Source organism: Pseudophryne corroboree, chromosome 3 (assembly GCF_028390025.1).
Source record: "Pseudophryne corroboree isolate aPseCor3 chromosome 3, aPseCor3.hap2, whole genome shotgun sequence".
NCBI classification, from domain to species: domain Eukaryota; kingdom Metazoa; phylum Chordata; class Amphibia; order Anura; family Myobatrachidae; genus Pseudophryne; species Pseudophryne corroboree.
This window is the reverse complement of record NC_086446.1, coordinates 672,173,857-672,199,605: the sequence shown is the minus strand read 5'-3', so window position 1 is coordinate 672,199,605 and position 25,749 is coordinate 672,173,857. Positions and strand designations below refer to the sequence as shown.

The 25,749-nt window shown below is 43.3% G+C and overlaps 1 protein-coding gene across 5 annotated transcripts in view; it reads left to right on the top strand.

Moving 5' to 3' along the window:
• LOC135056556 (solute carrier family 2, facilitated glucose transporter member 9-like) overlaps positions 1–25,749 on the top strand; it is a 286,898-nt gene that overhangs the window by 84,850 nt on the left and 176,299 nt on the right. For all 5 annotated transcript variants that reach the window (XM_063961893.1, XM_063961890.1, XM_063961891.1 and 2 more), the window contains exons 4-7: positions 3,879–4,039; positions 19,946–20,070; positions 20,761–20,906; positions 24,033–24,165. In XM_063961893.1, the coding sequence (XP_063817963.1) occupies positions 3,879–4,039; positions 19,946–20,070; positions 20,761–20,906; positions 24,033–24,165 (565 nt within the window). The remainder of the gene's footprint in view (positions 1–3,878; positions 4,040–19,945; positions 20,071–20,760; positions 20,907–24,032; positions 24,166–25,749) is intronic.

The following is a 25,749-nucleotide window of genomic DNA, read 5'->3' as shown; positions in this document are numbered from 1 at the left end:
TAGGCAATAATAGTTTATTGTGGATGTCTCTTATCTATATACTTTAGTCTCAAATTCGTAACTGACTCTAATCTCTGATTCAGGGGCATATTATGCAGCACGGGACACCGTGTCTAACAGAAACAGCAGATCCGCTTTAATACTTTTTCCCCAGCTATTTTTTGCCTATATCTATCCAGGTACACTTGCCTACATCACCCTTATTTCAGCTCTTTTGTGCAAAGAGGACTCTCATTAGTGATCCCTGAATCAGAATCTGATTATGCTCACTGCATTCACCACGCTTCGGGCCCGGTGGCGAACCTCGGGTGGTGGCATAGACCACCACTCAAGTGTCAGATCCGGGCGGCGGTTGGAATCACTGGGTGTTGGGATTCTGGCATCTGTATCCTGACCACTGGGATCCTGACAGCCGGCAACGTGATTGCCTCCTGTCCAGAGGCCCGACACTTGCTCGTTCGGGATCCCGGCAGACAGGATTGCGGCACTGGTCAGGTGACCCTATTCGGGATGCCGGTGTCTGCATTCTGACTAGAGATGAGCGGATTCGGTTTTACTCGGTTCTCAAAACCGAATCTTATTGGCTATCCAAAACACGTGACATCCGTGAGCCAATTAGATGCCGTTTTGAGAACCGAGTAAAATCGAACCCGCTCATCTCTAATTCTGACTAGTGTCAGGATCCTGGCATTGGTATTTCGGGTGCCGGTATCCCAACTGCCAGGATCTTGACTGGATCCCCCTGGATGGGTATGAAGGGGCCATTTGAGTTGCTCAAATGTACTGTAGGACAACTACAGTAAGGGTTTGCTCAAGCAATTACACATGTACTGTATACACTGGGAAACAGATGCATGTGTGCCTGCGAAAGCTTTATATGTGGATGGTCATAGTGAATGATGATGATTGGCACTCGCAAACTACTTGTTATTGGCTGTTTGTTAATTCTCCACTTCTGATTGGTGCTTTCTTTGTCTCTTGGGCATATACTGTTCTATACAGTATTCTGCATTTGTGAACATGTGTATATAATCTTTTCTTCTTTCCGTATGCAAGACCGAGAGAGGTGTGTGTTTTTTATTTATTGATGCCTGATAGTGAATGCTTCTGTTGCACAGAAAATACATTTTTGAAAACATGGGCGTAAGTGGGATATATGTCTGTGACATGTGATTGGTGTAAAGCTTGCAACCAGACCTCTCGATCCGTAGGTAGAAATATACATCTTTTGAGTGCAATTTATTTCAATTTAAATTATGCTAATTTGTAATATTGGTGTCAGATTATACTGCTGATTTACTGTAGCCAGACATTTTTCTCCTTCACCAGCTTCAATTGTTAATCCCCTTTCAGCGGCGCTTTAAAAAAGGAGGAGGACCGTGTGCAGCCTCCTTTGTTTGGGCCCCCACCTCTCTGCCAGCAGCGCTGAGAGTCTGAGCACTAGAGGGCTCAGACTTTACTGTGCATGCACAGATCTCCGGGAAAATGGTGCAGTGGACATTTTCCCAGTGATTTCTCTACTGCGCATGTGCAGAACTCTGTGAAAATGGCCGATCAGGGGCCTGTATGCACCGCACACATTATAAATACGCCAGTGTCCCTTATCTTATTTATCAATGTCTTTCCCATCTTTTATATTGTAGGCGCATTTAGGTAGAACCACCATTAACTTCTATTACATGCTAGTGTGGGCCTGATTCCACGACACATGCATGAATGACTGTGGCAGCATCTACTGATTTTATATTCAGATGCAAAGGCGGTATAAGAGGTTGTGGCCCCCTCTGTCACTGGTGCATGTGCCAAGAGATTCTGCCAGTGTGCCAGAGTTTACTGCGCATGCATTGATTTCCAAGAACATGGCACCGGCACTCAGGGGTGTAGTGAGGGTGGCTCCGAAGGAGCGTGAGCTCTGGGCGCTGGAAACATTTGAGGATGTGCCACCATCTGCCCCCCCCTCCTTCCACCAGCTATACTATATGCTGTACTGATGGGTGCCGAGCGCCGGTCATACCAAGGCCGGGATCCCAGGGATTAGAATGCCGGGGGGAAGGGGAGCGGTGGCTGCGCGCACTGTCCTGCACCGTCCCTACTTTAAACATGGGGGCACTCAAAGGAAACTTTCACCATGAGCTCCAAATGGCCTAGGACCAGCCCATGGCACCTAGCTACACCTTTGCCTGCACCGTTCCTGGTGATTGCTCTACAGCAAATGCACAATTTTCTGCAGAATTTCCCCAGTGATTTCTGAGACACAGACTGGTTTCATCTATGACTGCGAGTGCAGGGTGTTGCAATGTGGACCTGCCTGGACAAAGAGGTCTGTGTGCACTGCACAAATTATAGGTACGTCAACAGTTGGTCGCATCTTCTCTGGTATTTCTCTTGATCTTTGACATGGGCACCATTTGTATCAACTGGTAGTACAAGCTTAAGATAATAGTCTTGTGGTCGCGTAATAAGGGCCATCTTAATGAATGTACACACTAGGCAGCAGCCCAGAGCACCACGATTCTAGGGGCCTTTGAGAAGGAGTGGGCTGATACCTCTGGTGCGTCTTGGGAGGCAGGTAGAGAATGCTGCACACACAATCAGAGTGGCCAGGCAGTATACTCTACCTACCTGCCTCACTCCCAGCCTGCAGCCAGAGTGTGAAGGGCTGTCAGCATGCGGATTTGTGTAGATGGTCAGAACTATCCATGAATCAGAGTGCTGAAAGCCATTCATTCTATGAAGGCATGATGAGAATTAGTGCAGGACTGCAGGAGGGTACTTTTATTTCTTTATTTTTCAATGCATTCCCGTGATTTGGTGGGTAAGGACCCCAGTGCATTTCTTTGGCTTACAATGCTGTTAAGACAGCCCTGCTTGTAATAGGATGGAGGTAATAATGATTATATAAAATATCATGTCATTACAAAATATACTGTTATGTACCATTAAAACAGTTAACATACTGTAAGGATTTTAATGGCCCATGACCGAACATTCCCCCCCCCCCCCCCTTCCGTGCACATCACAGCCTCAGACAGCCGGCACCGAGTATTGGGTTACCTGGCTACAGATGTGAGCACTGCAGCCACGGTCCCCTTCCGCTTGCATGTGGGCCCCTGTGCATTGCTCTGCCCAGGCCCAGGGGCCTACACTGCTCTAAAGATGACCCTGTGGCCACATTATCATCACTTCACAACCAGTCTCAAGAGTGATGCAATTGATCAACTGCCAAACACATGTGATACTCAGAATGAGACACATTGCGCATGGACATACCATTATCATATTACATGATCCCTCTCGACCCGTTGTGCAAAGAAAAAGGGGGAGGGGCCTTGGAGTTTGTAGTGCCATTAAAAAAAAAAGAGAAAAGTAGGTGCACACTCTAAGCACTAATAATACTGATGTTAGAGACTTAACTGAAGTACACCTTGATGTGGTGCATGGCCAAACGCTAAGAACTTTACTTATACTGTACTCCATGTTAGTTGTAAGAACTTAACAAAATAATTTTTGCTATCCTTATTCCTAATGCTTAGAGCGTGCACCTGCATTTTTCTTTTCCTTTTTGTGCAAGGAGTTTTCAGTGGTAAATGTGACTTATTCTGCGCGCATATAGTGATTCAGTAGGCACGCACAGCGTAAAACGATTAATTTTCATGTGAGAAACTGGCACAAATGCATTGCCATCAAACTCTTCACATGTCCCTAAATGTCAACATTACTTAGTTGAAATTATTAATGATAGCAATTACTCCATGTATTAAGCGTATCATTTTTGTTTAAGGCTAGTCTTACATATATTAAGGTTTCACTCAAATTCGATTTTTTTTTTTATTTACGTAAATATCCTATACTAAGTAATACATTTTTCTATTTTACAGTACATCAAAGCATTTTACAATGCCACCTGGTACCAAAGATACGGGCAGCCTCTTGCGCAAAGCCCACTAACTATTTTATATTCCTTGACGGTGTCTGTGTTTGCGCTCGGCGGATTGCTGGGATCTCTCCTTGTTGGAATTCTGGTCTCTAGGTTTGGAAGGTAAGTATACAAAGACCAAATTACCATTTTTTCTTTCTTTTTGGTTTGTGGAATGTGTTCTGGGGTTTTTGACACACATGAATATTTATCAATGGAAAAGATAAATTCATAGATATATGCTTTATTACAAGGTTTCCAAGTTTTTATTTGTAACAATAAAGAGCCAGGCTTTGCTTAGAAGACTGTTCATTGTTTTAGCAAAGCTTTGTGTGACAATTATTTGGTCAGTGAACCGAGTGGCTGGTAACTTGGGCTCATTAATTGTCTGAAGATGACCACATATAGAGGCAGTTGTACAGTACTAATCCTTGGAGCGCAATAAGTGGAGAGCGATAAACTACCAACCACTCGGCTCCTGTCATTTTTTTCAAACACAGCCCCTAACATGGCAGTTAGGAGCTGATTGGCTGGTAATTTATCTTTATCCACTTTATCACTCTCCAAGGCTTAGTACATCTGCCCCATAGGCTGAGAGTATTCACCTGCCAACTGCACTTTTAATGGTATGCCAAATCTGAATTTTTTCCCCACAATTTTCTGAGAAAATTTAGATTTTTTTGACTACACACGTAATAATGGGTCACTATTGCTTACAATATTAGTATGTGCATAAGGCCAGACTGCGCCCAGTTAGAATACAAGTGTGATCATTTAGCTATATCTTTTTATTAACAGCACAAAATAGAGTGAGCTAATAATTGAATCCATTTGATGAAGCCTACAGTACGTCCTAATGCCAAACGGACAGATCTTTCTGTTTGACTGGGCCACACACACTATCCTATGGTGAACAGCTGGAATGATCACATGATGACCACATAAAAGGTCAAATGTGGTTACCATCTTACTGACCTATCCAACGATACATTTTAACAAGTTCCAGATAATAAAAATGAACCACTGGATCTTTTTACAGATTAAAGCCTTGAAGGTTATCTGAAATGTGTATTTGCCTTAGCGTTAGCTTGATGTTCTTCTGTATGGTTGCTCAGAATGTCCATCAGTATTTGATTGCTGGTGTCGGTGGATGCCCGCTGACTCGAACCACGCTATCCCGTCACTGCCCACAAGCGCCTATTGGATCTCCATGCAGTTCTGATCCACTTCCAATGGCTTAATCATTGTGACACAAACTCAAACCAGATGTTTTTCCTCAATGCACCTCTACACATTATGCCGTAAGTGAAAAGGGTGGTGGGTGTGATTCTCTTGTATTCTAGTTGCTTCCAGCCTATGCATATTGTACAGCGGTAGAAACCTATAGGTTTACTAATTGTGATTGTATATTGTCTCCTACTTTTCATGTGATTTCTAACCAGTTGTTGTTTTAGAGAAGTTACTTTCCTAACCACTAAATTTGGCTTCGGTGGAAGAATCTTGAGTAGGTTGTCATCTTGTAGTACATGCCAGTGTCACTTGCTGATTAATTTTCTGTTCACTATGAAATAAATCATGTTTGAGTCTTTAGCTATGCTTGTCCATCTATTTCTATGATGTGTAAATGTTTTGTTTAGATTCTTCTTATTGTAAAGTTTATTCCTTTTTATACTGTGGTAGTTCACTTTGTTCTATGAAATCATCTAGTACAGAACCTTTTCAAAAAAAAATGTAATACTACCTGATGAACTGCCTTACGGGGATACATCTGCAGCCTCAAACAGTTGGCCCTGCCGATCTGTGACCATCGATGATTAATGGGGAAATTAACATGTTAAAAATTCTTGATTTTGCCAATCCCAACCATTTTTGGGCTGGATTGGGGAATCAGGATTTTTAAATATGTATAATTTTCCTGTTTTCCTGACCTTGCCGTGGAATGTTATCCAATGAGTTAGGCTGGTGTGTACTTGTTGCTAAAATGTAACTATTTACATCAACCTCTTACTGAAGGTTTTTACTTTTGTTTTGTGTATATATTTCAAGATCAAAAGTTCTACTTTATTTTTACTGTGTGAAGTTGGGAGTTTGAGGTTTATATTGCTGTCATGGATGCTGCCGATGAATGTGGTGAGAAAATTGTTGTTTTTCTGGAGGAAAAGGACATCTATGTACCTTTCCAAGAGGACCAAGTTTGTTCTAATGTCTAGATTGGACCAGATGGTGTTGTCTTCCAAGTGACTCATAAACATGTTGGAATAGTTCAGGGCAAAGTTCCTGTAATAATGGGTCTAATGATTTCTAGTTAAATGTTGAATTTTGGGAAGGTTATAGAATACTGGAAATACAGGATGTGTATATTAAGAAAGTCAAATTAATATTTACTTCATGCCTGTGGATATGTTTTCTTTGAGTTTGGTTCTTTATTGTGTTTGGATTTGCGCTCTCTGATCTTGTGTGAAATTGTTTCTATCATTCAAAGTGTTCCATGCCTCAGTTAATTACTGTAGTTTTATTTGTTGTTTGATTTATGCTCTCTCCATCTTTATCAGTTTCATAACCAGATTCTATTAGCGATTATTTCTGTAATATGGATAAATTAGGTCATTTTTGTTTCTCTTTCTCTTTAATCTGTTCTATGTTATCATTCACTAGTTTTTCAGTTGTGGGCTGTATTGTGCTTTGAAATGAGTGTGGTTAAAAGTAGAGTGTTGTTTGAGACCAGTGTGTTTAAACTTGTGTATTTGTTTATATTCTTAGGGAAACTTGACAGTTTTCTGGTGAATGTTTTGTAAATCCAGCTGGATCTCAAATCTTCCTTCCTTCCTTCCTTCCTTCCTTCCTTCCTTCCTTCGAGGGGATATAAGGAATCCGTATGAAGAGGGTGTCAGTTAACTAGTCTGTTGATTATTCATTGAGGGGAGTCTCGTTTAGGCTAAATTGAAGTGGGTCGCTGTGAGCTGTATTTGGGAAATATTGCAAACCCTCGCCTTCGGTCACGAGTATGTGCCACCAGGACCAACAATCTAAGTGAGAGGAGGATGAGCTTGTGGATGGGATGTATTCAGTTTCCATAAGAAAATGGTGATTTATTTTATAGATGACTTTCAGCAAGCTTGGGGGTAAAGGCTGTTTCCACATCTGTGCGAGGTTGGCACGGGCAGCTATTAAGCTGTGACCTAAGACGTATTTGGGTGAAGGGGGGACAGCAGGAGAAATAACATGGAGTAGCACCAAAGTCGGGTCTGGGGAAAGTTGTACATCGAACACTTTGTTAATCAAGGTAAAAACGTCAGACCAATAGCAAATGAGGGATGGACAGGACCAAAATATATGATAGATGTGGCCAATAGAACCACAGAGCCTCCAGCATTGGTTGCTATATGAGGACCAGAATCTATGTAGCCGGTCGGGGTCAGATAAAGTCTGTGAACTAGTTTTATATGCATTTCAGTATGGTTCAGACAATGGGACATGGAGTAGGAGGACAGGAAGATTTTTTTGCCATTCACGCGGAGAGAATGTTCTACCGATATGTAGTTCCCATTTCAGTTGGGAATTAGATTTGGAGGGGAAGTAGGAGTTATTTAATAGTTTGCACCAGAATGATATATCTCCTTTTTTAGATTTAAATAAGGAGGGTCGAGAAAGGATCAATTGAAGTTGTGTCCGGCGAGGTCAAGTTGGGGGGGATGGATTTCCACCAATGTGCGATTTGTAAGTAGTGGAAGAGTTCTGAAGCAGGTAAGGAGAATTTGTTTTGCAGAGATGGGAAGGGCAATAAGAAATGACCATCTAGTTTATCACCTAATAGCGATACACCCAGGGTTCTCCACTTAGAGAGATTCAGGTGAGGTATCAGCGCAGCGAGTGTGGTGATAGAGATCTGTGATATGGTACAAGCAGGAGATGACATAGTGGTAGACAGTTTGTCCCAAATTTTCAGAGAGGCTTGTGTGACAGGAGCAGACTGGGGAGGTGAGGTCTGAGAGACTTGGGAATACGGATCAAATCAGTAAGAGGGAAAGATCGAGCATGAGATTGCGCAAGCTCCACCCAACCTATCTGGGAGTCCGAGTTAAAGTCGTTTTTAATGGGAGCCAAAAGGCAGGCCTCTTGGTATATGTGTAAATCCGGTAGATATAGTGCCCTTGGTAAAACCATTTTAGAGTGAGCTAATGTGGGAGGCTTCGAGGACCAAACATATTTTGTGAGAATGGAGGAGCAGGTTTGGAGGGCCTTCCTAGGGAAGATATATGGGATTGTGCGGAATAAATACATTCATTTGGGTAAAAGGAACATTTTGAACGCAGCCATGCGCCCCATCCAGGAGACGTCATATGACAGCCAGGAACGTGATAAAGCTTCCAAAATCACTGCTAAAGGAGAGAGGTTGGAGGAGAAAACTTCTGAGGTATTAGCGGGAATGTTGATACATAAGTATTTTATCATATTCGTCTGCCAATTACTGTATATGGGTAGGAGGATTGAAGCGCAGGCAGGGAGTGGGAGAGGTTAATAGGTAGGGCATCGGTTTTTGTGGTGTTGAGTTTGTAATAAGAGGCTGAACTGTAGGCATCCAAGGTAGAATGAAGATAAGGAAGAGAAGAAGCAGGTTCAGAAACGAAGAGGAGGACATCGTTAGCAAAGTGGCTCAGTTTGTGACAGGAAGGACCAATCTGCAGACCCGGGAAATTGGGATCCAGTGATCGCAAAAACGCGCTATAGCACGTTTTTTACCCGTTTTTGAAGACATGGGACTCCAGTTTACAAAGTGGGAGGGTCCCCGGGGACGCGCTCCTCATTCCGCCAATCTGTAAGGGGGATTTGTTTAACTGATACGCTGGCCTCGGGCTGAATGATATAAAGAGGAGGTGGAGCCAGTTTCCCCTCCTCTTTGGCTCCTGGCTGCTTGCGGAGGCCGGGTGACTCGGTGTCGGTGAGTGTATATTGCGGCTGGTGGATGGGGGACGGGGGTTTCCACAGGGACTCTGAGAGGTGCTGGCAATGTGCAGGGATCGGCGTCCGTGATCTAGTGGGTAAAGCTGGGCAAAGTGACTGGGGCTTCCCGCGGTGCCGTCTGAGGCAGTGACCGCGCTGCCGCTCTTGCCTTTGAGGTGTTCTCTCAAAGCAAGAGCGGCAGTGCGGCCACTGCCTCAGACGGCACCGCAGGAAGCCCCAGTCACTTTGCCCAGCTTTACCCACTAGATCACGGACGCCGATCCCTGCTGACGTGTGGTGCGTTCCCGTGAGTCAGTCCGCTATGGCCACCCGGTGAAGTATTGGTGGCGGTATTATGTATAGCTGCGGCCGTGACGCGTGTTAGTCACGGCCGTGTGAGTGTCTGCCTGGGTTTGCTGAGGGGTCCGGGGTTCCCGCGGCGACAGTGCAGCTGGTGCCGGGAGTAAGAAGTGGTCGGTGACTACTAGCTTTATTGCAGCTGTAAAGGTTCCCTGGCTGGCGTCTTCGGAGGGAGGGGGGCTGGAGCTGTGGTCGGCTGTGTTTTTCCCCATCACCACAGGTGATGTGGTGATGGATTGCCTGATAGTTGGGGGGGTTAGGTGTTTTGTGGAGGGTTTCAGCTTTTAAATGCATTTATTACATGCCATGCTGTTTAGGTTGGCATTACCTAAGCTAGCAGCAGGAGTATTTGTTTCAAAATGACAATTGATCAAGTCTTTATTTATTTTTTAATATGGTAAGCCAGGTAAGGAAAGGTTTCAATTTTCTCCATAATATACTACTGAGGTCACCATCTGCTAACAGCCTCGGATTTACGTTCACATCATTAAATGTTAGTTGTCCTTGTGTAATGTGTATAACGTGCTGTACCTGGCGCAATGTGTATAACATGCTGTACCTGGCGCAATGTGTATAACGTGCTGTACCTGGCGCAATGTGTATAACATGCTGTACCTGGCGCAATGTGTATAACGTGCTGTACCTGGCGCAATGTGTATAACATGCTGTACCTGGCGCAATGTGTATAACGTGCTGTACCTGGCGCAATGTGTATAACGTGCTCTACCTGGCGCAATGTGTATAACGTGCTGTACCTGGCGCAATGTGTATAACGTGCTGTACCTGGCGCAATGTGTATAACGTGCTGTACCTGGCGCAATGTGTATAACGTGCTGTACCTGGCGCAATGTGTATAACGTGCTGTACCTGGCGCAATGTGTATAACGTGCTGTACCTGGCGCAATGTGTATAACATGCTGTACCTGGCGCAATGTGTATAACGTGCTGTACCTGGCGCAATGTGTATAACGTGCTGTACCTGGCGCAATGTGTATAACGTGCTGTACCTGGCGCAATGTGTATAACGTGCTGTACCTGGCGCAATGTGTATAACGTGCTGTACCTGGCGCAATGTGTATAACGTGCTGTACCTGGCGCAGTGTGTATAGGAGGTTCTACCTGGCGCAATGTGTATAGGAGGTTCTACCTGGTGCAATGTGTATAAGCGGCACTACTGTGTGGTGTAATGTGAATTGGCACTTATGTGGTCACGCCCCTTCCCCGTGAAGCCACGCCCCTAAAATTTTGCAACGCGCCTTCGGCGCGCATTGCCTATGCTTTGCGGTCTGGGAGGTGGGACACCAATTCACTTTCTGCCTAAGGCCACAAAATGTCTATTTACAGCTCTGGTGCAGGGTGTCCTGCATACTACACAGCCCAGCAGCACTGTCACCCCATCCTCCCCACCTTGCACCACTTTTGTAGTGTCCAAATAAGATTAAGATTAATTAAAACCTTCATTCCGATGGGACCCAGAAAAAGACCGGTAGGACCCCAATTTTCAAAAGTGAGGGGTCCCTGGGACCCACTTTTTTTTTGGCTCAGCGCGATCACTGGGATCGTCACGTAAGGTGATGGCAAGGGGTTCAATTGACAAAACAAATATTAGAGGGGATAAGGGGCATCCTTGCCTCGTACCATTAGTAACCGGGAAAGGATCAGATAAAAAAACATTGCTGAACACTCGGGCCATGACAAGATACGATCTTTAAAATCGAAATGGGTAAGGACTTCACGCATATATGACCAATTTAGTCTATCAAATGCTTTCTCAGCATCGAGAGACAGCAAGAGGAGACCTTGATCAGTAGGGAGGGAGTTAATCAAATTAAAAACCCTGCGTGTATTATCAGATGCTTGTCTCAACGGAACAAACCCGGTCTGGTCCGGGTGTATCAGCATATGAAGATAATTGTTTATGCGGGTTGCAATTAATTTGGCGTATAATTTGATGTCGCAGTTAAGCAGTGCAATAGGGCGGTAATTGTGAAAGTAGGCAGGGTCCTTTCCGGGTTTAGGGATGGTTACAAACTTACAATACATGCTTCCAGCAGCTCTGTAGGAAGGGAACCTAGGGTGTAAATTTTGTTACAGTGCAGTCAAATTGGGAGCCAACAGATCATGGAAAGTGATCAGTGACATACCCGTCTGGGCCCGGGACCTTGCCGCAGGGAAGGGACTTAATAGCTGCATAGATTTCAGCTGTAGTCCATGGGGCATAGAGTATAGACAATTGCTTCTGGGAGAGGGTGGGAAAAGTCAGGTTATGTAGAAAAGAAGAAAAAGAGGATGGTGAAGGTTGAGGGACAGAGGAGTCGGACTGTAAGTTATAGAGTTTCGAGTATAACTGCGCAAAATAATTCATAATGTCTCTAGGATTTAGGACTTTTTGCTTGGAGGAGGAATAGATAAATTTGATTCTATTTCTGGCTTGTTGGGCTCGGAGTTTACGGGCCAACATTCTACTTGATCTATTACCGAGTAAGTAAAACTTTTGTCTCATACTATTCAATGCCACTTGAGTGCGAGCTAGGAGTAATTTCTGGAGTTGGCTGCGAACACTATAAATTTCCTTCTTGAGAGATCTAGAGGGAGTGGTCACATTTTCAGATTCTAAGTCCTTTAGTTTAGCTTCCAGGTTTGACTGCAGCTGGGTAGATTGTTTTTTAAGAGTGGCTCCGGCCTGAATGGCAGCTCCATGTATAACTGCTTTGAGAGCACACTAGTGGTTTATAGTGGATGTATCTAGAGGAGAGTTGACGGCTAGATAAGAGTTTATCGAGTCTAAGATGATTTCCTCGGAGAGGGGATTCTTTAGTAAATGGGGATAAAGGCACCATGGCTGGGGAGGAACATGGATAGAATTGAGATTCCATTTCCAAATAATGGGGGCGTGATCAGACCAGGTAACTGGTAAGATATCTATATCCTTTGATTTTTGGAGAGTCCATTTGTCGCAGAGGATGAGATCAATTTTAGAGTAAGAGCTGTGGACCGGAGAGTAAAATGTGTATTCCCGGCCTGACTGGTTGTGTGTTCTCCAAATATCATAAAGGTCGAATTCAGCTAGTAAATTGCAGAAGGCTAGGGAGGGACCAGACTGGGCAGACGGGATGGGGTTTGAGGGGCGATGAGATTTGTCTATTTTGGGGTCAGGGACTAGAGTATAGTCACCTGATACGACCAGGGAGCCTTTGAGCGATTTGCAAATTAAGAGAAACAGTTTGCAAAGAAATGGCACCTGGTTACAGTTGGGAGCATACAAGCATACTAAAGTGGTGAGTGTGTCATTTAGGAGGCCTGTAATGATCAAGTAGCGGCAACTCTTGTCTGTGATTTGGGTATGGAGAGTGAAAGAGACATTCCTACTAAATAGTATAGCTACACCATTCCATTTAAATGGGCCTTTCGCATAATAACCTATAGGGAAATTACTATTTTTAAAGAGAGGAGGATTGATAGAGGAAAAATGCATTCCTGAAGTGCAAAAACGTCTGCTTTTTGCTTATGAAAAAAGGAGAGGGCTAGTCTACGTTTATTAGGGGAATTTAATCCCTTGACATTGAGGGAAAGAAGGTTCGGCATTGAGAATGAAGGTCAGGGATGAGGTGAAGGAGTCTTAGTCACAGGGTAATAGTAGGTAGCAAGAGCGATAGAGTACCTCGCTGGACAATTGAGCAATACATATCTGGAGTGTGGTGGGGAGGGGGACATAGGGAGAGCTGGCTACAAGAGAGTAGCCAAAGGACATAGTAGGGAAACCAAAAAGGTCCGGTATATTGGACCTGCATGACTACTGCAGGGTAAAAGGGAGACATGGAAATATGCAGTAGTACAGGTAGAAACGGGGCAACCAGGCGGAACAGACACCGCCACTCAAACAGAACAACAATGAAAAACGTGAACATGTAAATTTCAGTACATTAACATAGGGATAAGAAGGGGGAGAGGCCAATAAATGGCTAACTAGCAATACATATTAAGTAGAGCAACTCCCACTTCTATCATTAACAATATATAGGAGCAGGTGAGAGAGTAAACCTGAGGTAAATAATGCTAGACATCTTTCAACAGAGGAAAAGATACATTGTAAACAATACTTATCAAGTATTTCCCTTCCCAGTGGGAGGGAAACCGGTCTAGGACAACAGAGGACCAAGGTAGAGACTGGAGAACCTGGGGACGTTCCCAGGTGGTTCAAGTATTCAACCATTCTTGATGGACTGCAGGGACACGGGCTGTTCCAGGAGGTGTTTAAACTGAGATATCCCAGTCCATCAGCAGTTTAACCCCCGCGTCAAGAGAGGATATTGTGTAGGTGGAGTCCTCGTGAATGATAAGCAATTTGACTGGAAAACCCCATCGATATGGGATGTCGTGAGATCTAAGAGCGGTAGTGATTGGTGCAAAAGCTCGCCTCTTTGCGATGATAGCTGCCAAGAAATCGGTAGACCTCCGAGGATATCAGGGTTCTTAGATTCCCTGGCCGCTCTTAAGAGATGCTCTTTGACCGTAAAGAAGTGGACACGAAGGAGGGTATCTTTAGGCAGGTCAGACGAAACGTGCGGGGTCTGGGGAGACAATGGATTTGGTCAATCAGGAGTTCCTTGGCGTCTGTGGCAGGGAGTAGTTTCCTGAACAAAGCACCAGCATAAGATTCCTATTCGGAGTTGGAGACTGAGTCTGGGATGCCCTTGATCTTAATGTTGTTGTGTTGAGATATGTCCTCCTATATCTGCTAGTTTAGTCTTAAACTGTTCCAGATCTTGCTGTTGGTGATCATGTGAGGAGATCAAGTCATTGTGAGAGGCGACCAATTCCTCCATTTTACGCTCTAAGTGGTTGGTCCTGTCACCGATGGCTACCAGTTCGGTCTTGTCCTCGCGGACAGCTGAAGTGAGATCTTTAGAAAGTTCGATTTGAAAGCTGTTAGGATTTGACACAGGGCCCTCACCGCCAGGGGCGCATCCAACTCGCAGTCCACTCCAGACGCTGAGAAAGTGGACACCAGGACGTCCAACTAAATAGGATTTAGGTTAGCCGACGGAGGCTGCCCTGTAGGGGAGAGATTTGGAGGGGTTTCCGGGGAGTGAAGGGGATTATTCAGGGTGGCTGGTCTTTGTTCTTTTTGGGAGGCATAGCGTGCCGTAAATTAAAGAAGAATATAAAAAAAAATAAAAGGAAAGTCACAAGCAGTGGGTACAGCGCTCACTGACACAGCAGGGTTCCAGTCAAAATACAAGTGTTGAGAGAGGTCACTCAATCACATCTATTACATGTTAATTAGGCCAGTATCCGTGGTGGTGAGAGGAGCGTGGAGTGATCACATATCAAAGTGTAAAAGGGGTCTTTGCAGCTTTGATAGTGCAGAGATACTGTATGCTGTACACCAATCAGGTAGGTGAGTATGAGATATGTATATGAGAAAAAAATATATCCGGAAACAAAACCTATCTCTGTCTGTCCCAAAGAGGTGCAAGCAGCGTGGGAGCATGTAGACAGTCAGGGAACGGGGACTAGAGTTTAAGTGCAGTGGAGCTACAGACGGGACAACACTGCAGCTGAGCAACAAGTTCCTCCGGCCAAAACTGCAGGCTGAGGGGGGCTGCCAATTCCGATCTACTGGGCCAGGGAAATGCAGCAGAGGCAGTTGCAGTTGGATGCAGCTGAGGGGTCAGTAAGAGGGTTAGGGAGGAGGAGAGCAGGAGATACTGCGTGGGCTCACCTCCGACACCCCAGCAGTCCGGATACGGAGCTTATCGTTGGGCAGCAAAGAGGGTCCAGTCCCCGGCTCCCATATCCAAGGTAGGCCAGGGCTGAGATGTATGATCCCACTGCACAGGGGGGAGAACGGTGTAGGGCACTCTAACCCATGGGCTACAGTAGGCACCGCCATTGACAGGAACACAGGCGCCGGCTTCCGCTCCTCTGCGCCGATGGTGCATCCCCGGCGGGTGGGCGTCGAAAATTGGGCCGCAGCTTCCAAGTAGACCGCAACCCGCAGAGGCCTCCGAGAGGTCTCCCGGCTCCGCAGCACCACTGTGGGGAACTCGAGCCGGCACAAGGGGCAGAGTAGAGGGCGAGCAGGCACCTGGGGAGCAGGTAGTAACACAAATAGAGGCTCTTTTACCTGGAGCTCGGGCACTGCACGTCTGCTCCGGAGTCCCGCCAGGCCACACCCCCTATTTCATTCATTTTTAAGGGCAACACTGAGTATTTTGTTTAAAAATGAAATGTATGTGGGACGTCACTGATCTCACCTATACCTATAGGTTTGGAGTGTTGTTTCAGTGCTCCACAAAAAATACACAAGTTATCCCAAGAGTCTAAAAAATCGGGAGAACATCACCACACTCAAAGGCAAATATGCATTTCAGATGATCTTTGAAAACGTAATCTGTGTGACATCAATAGTGCCCAGCATGCTTTAGGTTTCAGAATTTCCAACCCATTTTGCTGTAGTACACAGTATTAGCTTAACTGACAAAACATTTCCCAGTCTGCAATATAACACATTGATCAATGTCATATTAATTAATGTTCTCCATCTTCACAAGAAGGGGGTTCAGTACCTCCAAATTAACAATTATGGAAGTGATGGTAGAAACATAACCGAAAAGCTATATTTACTTCACAATAATTGTTGCTACCCTGTTGACCAATAACAAGGTTGTTGGATTGTGACACATCCATCCAATGATTTGTGTTGTCACCTCACAAACCTAATCACATGTCACCAGTGATGGCTCCAGATGTGAGGCTCAAATAGGGGAGCCACAACAACTGAATCCCCCTACCCCTTTGAAATGCTACCAAACATCTCTGGCCAGGATTCTCCGATAGGTGGTGTGGCTCCACTATATTTCCCCCACATCTGGATCCACCACTGCATGCCACTGAAGTTATACACACTCCCCTCAACTGTTCTTAAGAAGCGTTGTCATTGAGAGGCTTTCTAAACCCTCTAAGAAAATCTCCTAACGAGAGACAAAATGTGTTGGACCACATTTTTCTTTTTGGACATAACCGACGAGTCTGTTCACACTCACACCTGAGTGAGCATACCCACTTAGCAGAACCAGTTTAAAGACTGTTTATCACCTAATTGTGCAGGATTTCATTACACTATATATTTTTTTTCTACTAATGTGGTTTCATGAATTGTTTGTATATAATATTTGTTTTATACAGTAAATGATCACGAGAGCCTCAATACCTGCATTCTGAATTCCTAAAACAGGGATGGGGAACCTTTGGCCCTCCAGCTGTTGTTGAACTACACATCCCAGCATGCCCTGCTACAGTTTTAGCATGGCCAAATAGCAAAACTGTTGCAAGGCGTGCTGGTATGTGTAGTTGAACAACTGCTAGAGGGCCAAAGGTTCCCAATCCCTGTCCTAAAACATTTACCTCCTGTTCATACTCGTGCTGCAAAGGAATAGAATTAAGATCCAGTAAAAAAAAAAAAAGTAGTAAACCAAGTGTAAGGAACACAAAGGAACATACTATTATTACCTCAAGGAATCAAAATGAATCCCCCAAGCAACCACAGCCATATTTCCACAGTGAGCACGAGAAACTTGGGAACTGGACAAACTAAACATATGCACACTTCACTTCATAAATCCTGGTCACCACAGTATAAATTAATCATTTAACCATCAGACCTGTGATATACACTTAATTATATTCAACATTCTATAAAATCTCAGCAAGCAGTTAGTGCTGGGTGACATCTGTAGAACCACTCACCCGGCTTCATACATTACTGCTTCACCATTCTGTAGAATTTCAATTAAATAAAAGTAAACAAAAATGTAATGGTAATGTCTACTCTGCCCCCTAGCAGTGCTTCCCCAGTCATAAGACTAGTTTGCCTGCTTGGTAAGTACAACCTTGTCTTATTACCCACAGCTGCCCTTATCTAGAACGAAGCCCACCAAGAAGTTGCAATTTTACAACTAGTGTTACTGTTAATATAAAATTGGACTGTATTGGTGAACTACATGAAAGGCAGACACACTTCCCCTCCATACAAGCAAAGAAATCACAATGTCACCCATTGTAAGGTAGTTTGTCTAGGTGTAAATATGTGCTCTTTTGCTCCTACCCTAAATAAACCTCGGGATATACTGGCGTGGGATCCCGATGTGTGTAAATGCCGATAACTTGAAAAAGTTAGGGTTAGGCTCCAGGAGGGGAGGGTTGGGGTTGGCATTTTCCTCTGCCGGCATTTCGTACCCAACCCTCTGTTTCCATCTTGGTATATAACTGTAAACCTGTCCTAGTGATTCACTCTGAAGCCACACTACAACTAGTCTACACTGAGATGAGCTAGAGACTTTCACTAAGCATTTCATTATTATGCCTCATGCAGATTTTTACCATGATAGTTCTGATCACACATCTCCATTCCATATACCATGGGTTGGGTACGGAATGCCAACAGTCACAATCCAGATGGGCAGAATGCCGGCAGCAGAAAATGCCAACCCTAACCCTCCTCTCCTGCAGCCTAACTCTAGACCTCCCCAACCGCAACCTAACCATCATACTGACTATTTCAAGTTGTCGGCATTTACACCCGCCGGGATCCTGGCGCTGGTATTCTGATGGTCGGGATTTGTGACCGTCGGGATACCAACTGCATCATGTGGCAGACAGAGAGACCTGCAATTACCAGATGGTTTGAGACAGCAGCTGGTGTGTGCCTATATAATTCTGTAATAGAAACGCCTGCACACACACATCTTTCTACAGTTTTGATCACCATTCCTCTAGTTTAAACCATTCTGAGGTGTAAAATGTTAGGGTTGGCATTTTCTGCTGCCGGCATTCTGTCTGTCTGGATTCTGACTGTCTGCATTCCATACCCAACCCCTAGATGTCCCTGAACTGCTGGCAGACAATATTTGATGACTCTTCAGTAAAGCTAATGGTTAATGATAAAGACCTGTAGTCGCAGTTGTTGAAGGATTAATTGAAGGGTAACACTGCATTAGATAGCTCTTCTAACTTAGTCCTTTATCGCTATGGGGAGTATTAGTGGTTGTTGTTCTCATACACAGAACTGATTACACATAACCAATTAATATCCAAGGGATAGTAATGTTACCACAAATGCATGGCATGTCTATATATATGATGGGGACATATTGTGACTAGCCGAGCAGAATATAGTATACTTCCAACCTCATCCAAAGCTGCCTGCTATCTTCCATCCCAGATTAACCACTTTCTCACACTATTAACCCAGGCTTCTTCATTTACATAATGGCTTTCTGTTAATGGCAAGAGGTTGCGCCTGTAGATGATCACAGTTTATACTGCTTTATCAGCTTGGATGTTATTTTGTGTTAGAATTCTATTTACCTCAAATGCAATTTTACCCCATCCTGTGTCACTTGGACTTGGTTACAAAGAACTATGATTGGCATCACTGATAAATTTGTACTGTACATATATAGGAACATTTTACTTTCATTTTGAAAAACAATCTTACAACATGATTTGGACCTTGAGCGTTGCTGAGGAGAAAATGGGAAAAAGACTAAGTACTTGAATATGAGCTAGTGGTGTTAAGGCTCTGAGAAACGAGACAGAGAAGGGAGATGCGGTCAAGATACCGCCGGACGGAATCCCGACAATGGGATCCCGACCGGCACAATCCCGACATATTCTCCCTCTGTGGGTGTCCACGACACCCATAGAGGGAGAATAAAATAGTGTGTTGAGTGTAGCGAGGCACCGTGCCCGCAGTGTGGCAAGCGCAGCGAGCCCGCAAGGGACTGCGTTGCGCTCGCCCCCCTGTCGGGATTGTGCCAGTCGGGATCCCGGTGTCTGTTTTTCGACCGCCGGGATCCCGTCCGGCGAGATTTCGTACTGATCCGAGAAGGACCTAATGTTGAAACAATGGCAGATGGCAAAATATGTAAGGAGTACATGAAGATGGAGCAGTTGGAAGAAGGGGGAAATTTAGTTCTAGATAAGGGGAAAAGAAGAGAGAGCAACACAACAGAGACCATTCCGCTTCCAACTGTCATGTGTTTAAAAAATGACAGTTGGGAGCTGATTGGCTGGGGCACCATTTATAATTCACAACGAATTTGAATAGTCGTTGATAAATGGGCCCCTAGAGAATAGAAGTCTGCATAAGTAAATGGAGTTCAGATAAGAAGATGCATTATCTGTTTATGCATAAATCCAGTTGGGTTTTGTTTAGACGGTGGGCTTGATTCTGATTCACATGCAAGCCAAAATGCTCGCACATCTAGCGTGTTTTTTGCATACTTCGTTGTGTGGCTGCATATGCATCTTCACAACCCTATGTGCAATTCAGAGTGCTACAAATCTCAGACTTTTCTCTGCAGCTGCAAAACAATATGAACCCATGCAAGAGAGCCATTTTTTGGGTGTGTTGTGGGCAAGTAGCCAGAATTACTTGCCATTCAGAGTTGTGCGTACACATTGTGGATGCCACATGTACCCACACCTAGCATGGGCTCAGTTAATGCCAATGGTGGTGGCTACTCTCGCAGATGCAAGAGTGAAGTGGCGTAATTGTATAGATGAGTATCTGCATATGGTCCCCATATTGTTCCATTCTTTCTAATTCAATTTGCTGCAAGCATCCGGAGTTGCGTTTGCATTATGTGCACCTCAGACTCAAGCCCCCTGAATCAAGTCCATTCCGGGCTAATGGTCAAAACTTTTAATTATATTCTGCAGGAAAGGAACTGTAATAAAAAGCTCCCCTCTGGTGTTCATAGCCGCTGTCTTTATGGGATTCAGTCGGATTCTATCATCTCCAGAGATGGTGATCATTGGACGATTTATCACAGGCATTCACTCAGGTAAGGGGTTCTAATCACATCTTTCACAAAAACGCATCCATATATTGTAATAGAGACTGGGGGGCAGCTTCTTGATGTGTTTAAATAGGAAATGTTAAAATTAAATTCCATTGTAAGCATTATTGAAGCAATGCCCTGCACCAGCCCCACCCCTGGGGCCGCAGCACAAGGAAGTACGGCACTGTCCACAGCGTCCTTACGACACACCTAGTGTTTTTTCTCTGGCATACTACACATGCGTTACGAGCTTCATATGCATATTTGCGACTGTACATTCAGAGTCCTACGCATCTCAGCCATTTCTGCAGAGCTATTTTTCTGCAGCGCAAACCCCGATACAAATGCATGCAAGAGATCCATTTTGTGGGTGTTGTGGATATGTTGCCAGAATTATCCTCCTCCACCCGCCCCTCCCCTTCCCCGCAGCTAACCCTGACCCTCCAGCCTGCCGCATTTCCCTAATGTTAACGTTCTGACAGTGTTTGCCTGGTGACATTTTAACTTTGCCTGGTGACATTTTAACAGTGTTGACATTCTGGCTACGTACCACTTCATTGTTGTGACATGTGTTCTACTAGTTCATCGTCTATCAAAAATATATCTGCTGCAAGTTATGATTTGTTTAGCCTCCTATGTGTATTATCCATTCTAAATAATTATATAAATATATCTATATTGTTTCCTCTGAAGGCATATCCCTTAGTGTGGTTCCCATGTATTTGGGAGAAATTTCCCCAAAGAATTTACGTGGTTTCTTGGGACTGATGCCAAGTATCTTCATCTGCCTTGGAGTGTTTGTTGCGCAGGTGCTCGGCCTGCCGGAGCTGCTGGGTCAGGTCAGTCTGTTCTATGTATTATACTGTATGTTAAGGGAGTGAGGGAGGAGTGCTGTCTGGTCACAGTCTAGACCATACTATTTGATGGCTGTAAGAGACTGTACACAAGTGTATACTGACCACAGCTAGTGAATCATAATTTATCCAGCAAATTTTGTTTTTTACTGTATAGTCTTTGCTTGTGTGTGAATGAAGGAGTTTGTTGTAGCAATTCATGCAACAGCTTTATTTTTTTAATTTTCAGAGGGCCGTCCACATAAAGGGCCGGATGTAATGGCTTGCGAGACGGCCAGAGCGCCGAGACTCTGGCCGAACTCGTATGTTTTTGTCTTTTTTTAAAGCATCAACATATGTAAGCGTTTGCTGCTTTAAAAAAAAGTACGTGTTCTGCCGGAGTCTCGGAGCTCCGGCCGTTTCGCAAGCCAGTACATCCAGACCCTTATGTTGTGAAGGAGAAATTCAAGATATTTTTTATTTTTATTTCTTGTCCCAACCAGTACTATTTATGAGAACATAACACTTGATAAAGAACATTTGCACTGTCCCGATCTGCCCATAAATCACCATTTTAGTTGAATTTCTACACCTTCAGTGGCCTGAGAAATAAGGGCGTGCACTGGGCCCTTTTATCGAGCTTTAGTTTGGATCTGGATCTCCTTCGTGTTTTGAATCTGGATTGGTTTTGCCAAAAACACCCTTGTGGATTTTGGTTTTGGATCTGGATTTTTTTTTCGAAGAAATCCTTAAAACAGCTAAAATAACAATGTGGGACTGTTTTTGTTCCTACAATATTATTAACCTCAATAACATTCATTTCCGCTCATTTCTAGACTATTCTGATCACCTCACAGCTCACAATATTGTTTTTATCCAATTTAGGCCAAATGAATTTAATTTCAATTTATTTAAATTTAATGAAATTAATTTATTAGTCAAATTCTTCATTTCCTACAAGATATCTTCGATATGCAGAAAGTTCAGTAAATGAGTGTGGAAAGTTGTTTGTATTTGTTTTTTTATATTCATTTAATTTAAATTTAGCTAATTTATAATTATTAATATTTATTTGAATTAATTACTATGTGGCGATAAGAGTTATGAAAATAGGACAATAAGTTATAATGAGAATATGAGCTATAGACACTACACCCTGAAATGGACGGAGCACACCTATATGTATTCTGGGAGAATACAGCACAAAATATAAAAAAAAAAAAATGTTTTATTTTGGGTGGACTGACAGAACACCCCTAAATGGACGGAGCAGCTGCAGTCCCTGGATGTATACTGGGATGACACAGCACAAAATATTAATTTAATTTTATATATGTGTATATATAGAGATGCAACAGACCGTCACTCCCTCATAAAATAAAACACTACTCCGGTGCCCTCTGTCACAATTAGTACAATCTAAAAAGAAGGTAGCGTAAGCACCCCGAAACGTTGGTTTCTATGTGGGGAATACACTTTGACCTTATCAGCCTCTGAGTGCCGCTACCTTCTTTCTACAGTATGTGTGTGTGTGTGTGTGTGTGTGTATGTGTGTGTGTATATATATGTGTGTGTGTGTATGTATGTATGTATGTATGTATGTATGTATGTATATATATATACTAAATTTTTATCACACACTGCGGTTACAGTGTCGCACAAGTGAATCATAAATATAAATATGTATATAGTTACACACTGCAGCTGACTGCACCAACAGCGTCACACAATGCGTTTGAGTTGGAAATAATATACTGCGGTCTGACCGTCAGTGTCACAGTACTTATGAAAAGAAAGAAAAAAGTATAGTGTACTGGGGTACAGCACAAACAAAACAAAAAATTAGGCAGTATACTGGGGTACAGCACAAACAAAACAAAAAATTAGGCTTTTTGTTTTTAGCTTTTATTTTAATTTTACACTGGGGCGGAGCCCCTGGATAGATGGACAGAGCAGCCCTTTCAAATACATAATAGAAATATATTTTTGGCTTTGGCTCACACACTGGATATATAGCAGTAGTATACGGCAGCCGCTGTACTAGTAGAGTGACGCAGCAAAGAAATATATTTTTGGCTTTGGATCATACAGTATATCCGGAAAGTATTCACAGCGCTTCACTTTTTCCACATTTTGTTAAGTTACAGCCTTATTCCAAACTGGAATAAATTTTCCCTCAATATTCTGCACACAATACTCCATAATGACAGCGTGAACATTTTTTTTGAGACTTTTGCAAATTTATTAAAAATAAAAAAAATAAGAAATCATATGTACATAAGTATTCACAGTCATTGCCATGAAGCTCAAAATTGAGCTCATATGCACTTTGTTTCCACTGATCATCCTTGAGATGTTCCTGCAGCTTAATTGGAGTCCATCTGTGGTAAATTCAGTTGATTGGACATGATTCGGTAAGGCACACACCTGTCTATATAAGGTCCCACACAGTGGCCTCTCATCATCCGTAAATGGAAGAAGTTCTGAACCACCAGGACTCTTCCTAGAGCTGGCCGGCCATCTAAACTGAGCGATCGGGGGGGAAGGGCCCTAGTCAGGGAGGTGACCAAGAACCCTATGGGCTGTTTTAAGCATTTTACTGAGAGGGATCTGATACGGATCCCTCCAGCATGCTCTAAAGAAGCAAAAAGAAAGCAACTACATGCCTGTTCTGGGGCACACTTTGTAAATTCATTGATTAAAATATAACATTTATTATGATCCTTAAAACTACTAGGCGTTTTACGACAAACACTGGACTAATCCTAAAAATGAAATATAAATAAATAATCTGGCATACAATTGCTATCTGTTGTGGCGAAAATATCTTATTGGGTATCCGGAATCTTTGTATACCCTCAGTTCATATGCAAATTGTGTTCCCTTAATTCATATGCAAAATATATATAGAGAGGGAAGATGAGCGTTTTCCTCACAAACTACTAATATGAAACAACCAATTTGTTAAATATAAGGTAATGTTAGAGATTATATGTAATGTTAGATTATAGGATGAGTTTATAAAGGGGGTGGTACTATAATTTCTAGTAAGGTGTATGTATTGTCTTCCCAGGCATAAAATCAGTTGTGCGGTTGTTTCTTAAAATAATGACAAACCTTTTATACCAACAGGATGAGACGTGGCCCCTGTTTCTTGCCTTGATTGTGGTACCTACCATAGTGCAGGTCTCAGTCTTGCCTTTTTTTCCGGAAAGCCCCCGTTATCTTCTCATTGACAAGGGCAATGTGCATGCCACGATAAATGGTGAGTAGTAAAACGGAAAACCATAGAGAAATTGTAGTAATGGAAACCCTCAGTACATGCCAATACAGGTTGAGGGGTCTATTCATGATGCAGTGATAAGAGTGGAGAAGTGAGCCTGTGGAGCAGTTGCCCATGGAAACCAATCAGCTGCTCCGTACAATTGTGTAGTATGCAAATTATAAATATTACTTCAATGCTGATTGGTTGCCATGGGCAACTTCTCCACTGGTTCTCTTCTCCACACTTTTCACTGCTTCATGAATAGACCCCCAAGTTTCTAATATCCAAAATTCCAAAATACAGAATTTTAGAGCGTGTCTGAGATAGTGACGCCTTTTGCTTTCTGATGGTTCAATGCAGAGGTTCTCAAATGCTGTCCTCAAGGCACCCCAACAGTTCAGGTTTTAAACTTATCAATGTTTGGCCACAGGTGACTTTGGGATCTATTTACTCCTTGGATGGAGATAAAGGGGACAGAGATAAAGTACCAGCCAATCAGCTCCTAACTGCCATGTCACAGGCTGGGTTTGAAAAATGACAATTAGGAGCCGATTGGCAGGTACTTTTATCTCATCCACTTTATCTTCATCCAAAGCTTAGTAAATAGACCCCTTAAATTGGCACCTCCTTCAATTTTATTTAACCATCTGTGTTGAGCCATGGATATACCTAAAACCTGGACCGTTGGGGTGCCTTGAGTACCGCGTTTGAGATCCTCTGGTTCAGTGTATACAAACTTTGTTTTATGCAAAAAAAAATAATTACAAATACTGTATGAAATCCTCTTCAGGCTGTGTATGTAAAGGTGTATATGAAACACAAATGCTTTCTGTGTTTAGACTTGGGTCCCATCCCCCAGATATCTCCATTGTGGTATGCAAATATTCCAAAATACGGAAAAATGTGATTTTCAAAATCAGGATTTGGGAGACTTCACTTGTAGTCAGTAAAAATATTTAGTCTATGTAATTTTGTGAGCTACAGTAGAACACTGAAATTCTCAAATAAGTTCACAGATACTTTTATAAAAAGTATGTATGTGTATATATGTATGTGTGTGTATGTGTGTATATATATATATATATATATATATATATATATATATATTTGTATATATTATACTATTACACGGTCAAGTCACATTATTATAACCACCTCCTACATTTGACGTCGGCAGCGCATAGCCAATGAAGTAAGTCACGTGTCGAGCGCTTGCTAGGTGCATATATAAGGTGTGTCTGCACACATATCACTCATTGCTGTCATGGCTAAAGGGGTGATTTATCAGAATTGTAAACAGGGATGATTATCTGCTTCCAAGGGCGGCAGTAATGTTGTGAACTGTTCGTGTGCTGCTGTGGTGAAGGTGTATCGTGACTGGACAAATGGCACCTTTGTGAATAACCGACGTGGAAACTGTGGATCACCACATTCCATTGATGTGAGAAGCAGGGCCTGATTAAGGGTTCCAGCCGCCCTAGGCTAATACAGCTATTTTTTGGCTTAGATTTTTTCCGCTCATATACAGAGGGAGTGGGTTAGGCACCATTAGGAAATGTTAGGGTTAGGCTGCAGGAAGGGGAG